The sequence below is a fragment of the Poeciliopsis prolifica genome, unplaced genomic scaffold, assembly GCF_027474105.1.
Source record: "Poeciliopsis prolifica strain line A6 unplaced genomic scaffold, Auburn_PproV2 SCAFFOLD009, whole genome shotgun sequence".
Lineage (NCBI taxonomy): Eukaryota > Metazoa > Chordata > Actinopteri > Cyprinodontiformes > Poeciliidae > Poeciliopsis > Poeciliopsis prolifica.
In genome coordinates this window covers 7,196,412-7,202,411 of record NW_026562384.1, presented here as the reverse complement: position 1 = coordinate 7,202,411, position 6,000 = coordinate 7,196,412, and the positions used below count along the sequence as shown (strand labels likewise).

The 6,000-nt window shown below is 41.1% G+C and overlaps 1 protein-coding gene across 1 annotated transcript; it reads right to left on the bottom strand.

Annotated features, from left to right (window-relative positions):
• Positions 1–5,594, bottom strand: trim105 (tripartite motif containing 105). The gene is made up of 7 exons (XM_055034720.1): positions 5,493–5,594; positions 4,760–5,085; positions 3,791–3,886; positions 2,061–2,279; positions 1,879–1,892; positions 1,638–1,753; positions 1–1,044 (listed from the first exon to the last, which is right to left on the bottom strand). The coding sequence occupies exons 2-7, from the start codon at positions 5,051–5,053 to the stop codon at positions 494–496; spliced, it is 1,290 nt and encodes a 429-aa protein (XP_054890695.1). The 5' UTR covers positions 5,054–5,085; positions 5,493–5,594; the 3' UTR covers positions 1–493.
• Between the last annotated feature and the right edge of the window lie 406 nt (positions 5,595–6,000).

The following is a 6,000-nucleotide window of genomic DNA, read 5'->3' as shown; positions in this document are numbered from 1 at the left end:
TTAAAAGGAAATTGTGACTTCATTTATTGTCCGCATCAGCAGGTTTACATCTTACAACCATGTATACAACAATGAAACAAAACGCATGCTTTTGTGTTTTAAACTAGGCACATAAAATGCCTACGAATTAATGTTTATAATTCAATTCTGTGAAACTGGAAAGCTTACAGACTGAACCGACTTATTTCAAACTCATACATGAAACATGAGGAAGCCATTTAATCAAATATAACAAATCAAAGTGCACAGATCATTTATGCTGATTAAAAACAAAATGGAAAGAAAACATCTTCCTCAAAACACTAAAAAAAAACAACCCTGATATTTTTCTTATGAGAAAATGCTATATCTATTTCTACATAATGTAAACCTGTAACAATTACCGCTTAGAAAATTAGAGAAAAACAGAAATTATCCAAAAGTGAAGTAATGGCAGGTGTTTGGTGAATAACAGAACACGTTTTTAATGCTGAGCGGTATCGACCCACTTCAGTTAGTCGCACAGAGGCCCGTGGAGGAGCTTCATAGGGTGAGGTTTCCGCCCGTTTTCACTGATGCACAGGCTGAAGAAGGGGAACACTTTCCCTCTCGGCCCCTTGCTGAACAAACACAGCAGGTTCATATCTTCGGCGTTGTAGAAGGCCACCTTCCTCTCGTCGCAGTCCAAGTACACCCCGATCCTCTGCGGGGGCGACCCGAGCTGCAGCCTCGTCCATGGCTGCGTCCCGGCCCAGTATTCGCTCCCCTTCCGCAGCCGTAGGGTCCAGTAGCCGTTCTCGGGGCTGAGTTTGATCCGGGCGCGCCTGTCCACGGTCTCGGAGGCAACGCCCAGGTCCCATTTGGGACTGGAGCCCACTTCAACTTCCCAGTAATGTCGCCCTGACTGGAAGGCCTGAGCAGCCAGGATGTTGACGCACTGGACGAAGCGCTTGCTGTTGCTCGTGTGCGGGGTCATGACATCGCACTCGACAGCCTCGGTTTTGTCCCGGGAGACGTGGATGCTGGGATGTGCTGTCTCTACGTCAAACGTTAAGGCAGCAGGACCTTTGGGTTGAAAAGATTCATCAGGCGTTGGCACAAATATTGTTTTTGCAATAACAATTTGACATGAATTCACACCTCTTTGTGTTTTTCAGTTTTTGACACTTTACAGCTACAATATTCAGTGGATTCATGAGGAGATTTTACGTGATAGACCAAAACAACAGCATACATCATTGTGAGGGAAGAAAAATACTCAATTCAAAGCCTGTAGTGTTTAATGGTGAATGATAGTACGACTGTTTGACTGGGGACCAAAATTACAACATTTGTTCCATCTTTAGTTGATGTTGGTGCGAAAGCAATATAAGATTAATTCATTTACGTAAAGCTGTTGGTTTAAATTGATTTTATTCAGGACTAACAAAGTAAATGGGTCTAAAGACATATGAACCCCAAACATTTCTGACTTTTAGTTATTCAAAATATTAAAAACCCATCAGCCATTTCCTTCTACAACATAAATATGGTCATGATGTGACCATGGGAAGAGGTCGACAAGGCACGAATATTTCTGCACTGTCATTTCTCTAAAATGCCTCTGAAAGTTGCAGTATCAGTCTGTGTTTAATGAAGCTCATCAGATGGAAAGTTACCTGGCTTCAGGGCCTTGAACATCCTTCTCCATGTGATGTATTGTAATGGAGCCAAGTATTTGCCACTGAAGGCATTGATATCAAAATCTGGCGCCACGTTCACCTCCGCACAGGGTCTGTGGATTAAACACATTTTATCAGTGCGTCTAAGATCAAATAACATTAATTAGATGTCAAATTCTAATATGTGTTAAAAGGCCTGGAGCAATTACCGGGTCACCCTATGGCAGTAAATGCTTACCTCAACTCTGGAAACTGTCAGGAAGGAAACCAAAGAAATCGCATTAACTGCATGTTACACACTGGCAGAAACGTTATACATCAGATGAAACTCAAGTTTTTATTCCGCCATAATATTTTAAATTATGGGTAGGAACAAAATAACGTTACAAAATGAATAGACTTGGACTGAGAAGGCTCCACCTCAGTGAGCGCCATGTTCGACTGTTGCAGCAGCTTTATGTTATTTTCCAGCTCCCTCATAGCCAGCTCTGTGGCCTCCAGGTGACGTTGGACCTTCTCCAGTTCCTCCGCTTCCTCTCTCCTCAGCTGATCCAACATATGATTCTCCTCCTCCAGCAGGATCTGATGCAGAGCTCGGAACTCACTTTTGACACACCCCTGCAGATCTGCTCCAACCCTCTGGAGAAGTGAGAAAGTACTGGTCAGGAACACTGACGTTGCCAAGTGACTTAGATACGTCAAAATACAGAGGCCTTACAGTATTTAATTTTAAATTCCAAATTTATAGACCAATACAAAGCACAAATGATTGACAAGCTGGAGGAAAGTGATCCACAGCTTTATAACTGCTTTAAAAGAAAAAAAAAATGTGTCAGGATTTCTATTCAACCCACGAGGTCAATATTTGAAAAACCGTGCAAATGCAGAATGGATCTCCTTTCACTGAACTTTCTGCTGCACGACTTTAGGGGAATGACATTTACACATCTGGATAATGTTGTTTGAATTTTCTGCTTTGTACAATAAGTCAGGCTGAGTCCGATTGGCTGGAGAACTTCAATGAAGAGTCGTTTTCCAAGTCCTGTAAAACATTTTTCAATTGGAGCTATTGTGGGACTTTCACTAGGTCATTCAAAACCAAGTCTTTTAAAGCACCAAACAAGTTTCGAGGTAGAACTACACTCTAGCTCCATCCCTCTTGCAGTTAACCAACTTTTGATTAGCTAACTTGTTGCTGCTAAAGGAAATCTTCCCCACAGCATTACGTTTTCACCACCGTGCGTCACTGTGGGCATGATATGTTCAGGCTGATGTCCGGTGTTCTCTGCCACATAGCATTTTATGTTTAGGGTTAAACATGCAGCCTTGATGTGGATTATATTTACTAATTCACTGACTTCTGGAGGCAATTTGTTGCACTGGATTTTATTTTGAGGTTTGCATTACAGTGAACTAAACACAAATGCACATTATCCTTATCAGAAAACCACATATCCTTTTTGTTCCACTTCACGCTGCTCTATATTTATCCAATAAAATACATTGAAATCTGTGGCTAAGCTGAATGGGGAATTAACAAAAAAAGCAGTGTAGAAATATTTAAACCCATTTCACACATTATAACAAACCTTAATCTACAAACAGAGAGGAATGTCAAACTATATTCACAAGGCTCAATACAGCACCTAGATCTTGCAGCACAATCATGGGAGATGAAGGTTTGACCAGCACACGCAGTAATTTATCAGATCAGCTGTCTGAATTAGCTGGATGCCACTGAACTAAGTGTGTTTGATGAGGTCCGACCTTGTTAAGACTGCTGCAGAATGGTTTATCAGAAAGCATCAAGGTTTTAACACCAATCCAGCAGCAGCACTCCAACATTTTTTAGATGAAGAGCTGTTCAAATGATGTAAAGCAGTTTAAAAGGGGTGGAAATTCTAAGAAATGCCTCAAACAGCCACAGGAAGTTTGCACTGATGAAGGTTTTCTTTTCATCTACTCAGAGCACACAGCAAGCTCATCTGCTTATCAACACTTGTATCTTATTTGCAACTGATATTTTGTTACATGTGAGAAACAGAATTGTGCTTAGACTTTTGAGGAACACAATAAGAGACTATGAACGCAGCTGAAAACACAACTGACTGTGCATAAAGAAGTATTAGGTTCTGTTCGGTCGAGCCTACCTTTATGATATCCATCTTGTCTTTGTCTTTGCGAATGGTGCAGAGGAGCTCCTCCTTCCTTGAGTTATGGGTCTCTAGTGCCGTGCTCAGCTTTTCCTGCAAAGCAATATGCAAATGATGTCTGGGGAAGCTAATTTATAAAATGTAAATCTGTACAATGTAGTGGGATGGGAAAGCCAGAGCAATCAGAACCCTCACCGCTACCTATTAAATTCCTTTAAAGCTATATTTTGTGCTGGCGCTGCATGACTTTGCATTTTAGAAGAAGCTGTATGTTTGTATTTTATCTTAACCCAATGCAACAGTGGTATAAAGTCCAAGTGCTCTGGATGTGGAAGAGAAATCAATATTGCTATCAGCTCCCAAGATTAGAGTGCACCAGCTGTGCACATAAAAACATAAACAAACATCGCAACAACTGCAGTTTGACAACAAAAATGAGGGATTTTGGTTAAACAATGATATATTAACTTTTTACATATTTTTAGACTTTAATATATTTTACTGGGATTTCAACATGAATCAACACAATGCATTAAAATGAAGAAAAGAAAAATCTAAATGTTTTCAACCCAGGCCGTTAAATCTATTTACAAGATCACTGTAAGCCAGGCGAGACATTTGTAAATCATCAGTGGAAGTTATTTTGGTGTGGCTTTACATAACGATCCTTATTTAGGTTCACTGAGATATTCTGCCATACCAGGCGATATAAAAATAAATGGAAGTGAACTTTGGCGTGATCGAGTCAGTCAACCACAACATGTCATTAAGACACAGATGTAGAATGAAATATGGCACACAGTTATATTAAACTTTTACAACTCTAATGGAAATGGTCTGATCATTACGCAGTTTACTTTGGGACATTTTATTATATCCATAACACACACCAATCTAAAAATAAATGTGAGACAGCCAGATGATAAAACACACAGGGGGAGGAGAAAGCAAAACCGGTTAAGTCACCTCCAGATCCCTGATGTAGGTCTCTGAAGAGGAAGACCGAACCTTGTCAACCATCGCTGCCACCAGGTAGTTGGTCTGAAACTGCTTGGACCTGAACTCTTTGCGACACTGTGGGCAGGTTACAGGACCCAGTGTTCCCCTCCAGTATCTTGAGATGCACGCCTTGCAAAAGTGGTGCATGCAGGACAGCATGACAGGCTCCCGGAACAGGTCGCAGCAAATGGCGCAGGTCAGGTCCTCCCTCAGGCTGCCTTTGGATGAGGGAGGAGGAGGAGCAGCAGGAGCAGCAGCCATGCTGAGATTTGTTTCCTCTCCAAACTGAGGAACTGAAAGCAAAAGAGTCCAAATCAAGAAGAAACTCGGGGTGGAGATCTGGATTTTGCTCCGTCAGCAGAAAAACTCTGATGGCAAACTAAAGACATTACATTGAACAGCTACATTCCTGTTATGCACGCGTGGCAAAAAGGTTCGACTACAGCTATCAGTTATTTATTGTGAAATAGATTCCCAGAGGATGTGTGAACAAACAGTTTCAAGTGTAAATTCAAATCAAGGTGATCAGGACTGGTAGGAAGCGACAGATCACATGACTCGGACTGTAAAAGCCTTTGCTTACAGGGTTAGCATTTACAACCACATAGCCGCCCAGGAGAAGTTCAACGGACTAAAAACCTTATCAAAACTATAATGTCACAACGATATAAGCGGATATTAAACACTTTGATGAACTTACTGTGTCTGCTGTTAAGTGAAATGTGTGTCCAAACACTTCAAGGTCCCTCCTTCTCTGCTCCTTGATCCTGCGCTGTTCCTTCCTGTTGCTGTTGTGTCCGGGGAACCGCAGCAGTTACAAATCAAATGAGCATGCGCACGATGAAGGGCCGAGTTTGATTGGTTCACGTGAACCCCGGAAGTATGGCAGCCAGACAGTGGTCTGTTACAGTTTACCCCATTATCTTTCTAGTCTGCTTATTCTTTTGCTACGCTCACACGAAATGCCTGGTTGCAAAGAGCAAAAACACGCTGTATGCTTAAAGTTATATTTTCATTTTTGTTTATGGTTTTCATGAAAGCCGAAACTGATAGAAAGTCGACATAACAAAATGTGAAGCGTTGCCTTGACTACAAGGGTTTCATATCCAAAACGAATAAGCAAAAAAGAAAACGACAAAATATGAGTTGAAAAAGCTGAAAGAATTTTTGAAATGTTTTTTTGTGTATAAAAAAGAGAAAAAATAATA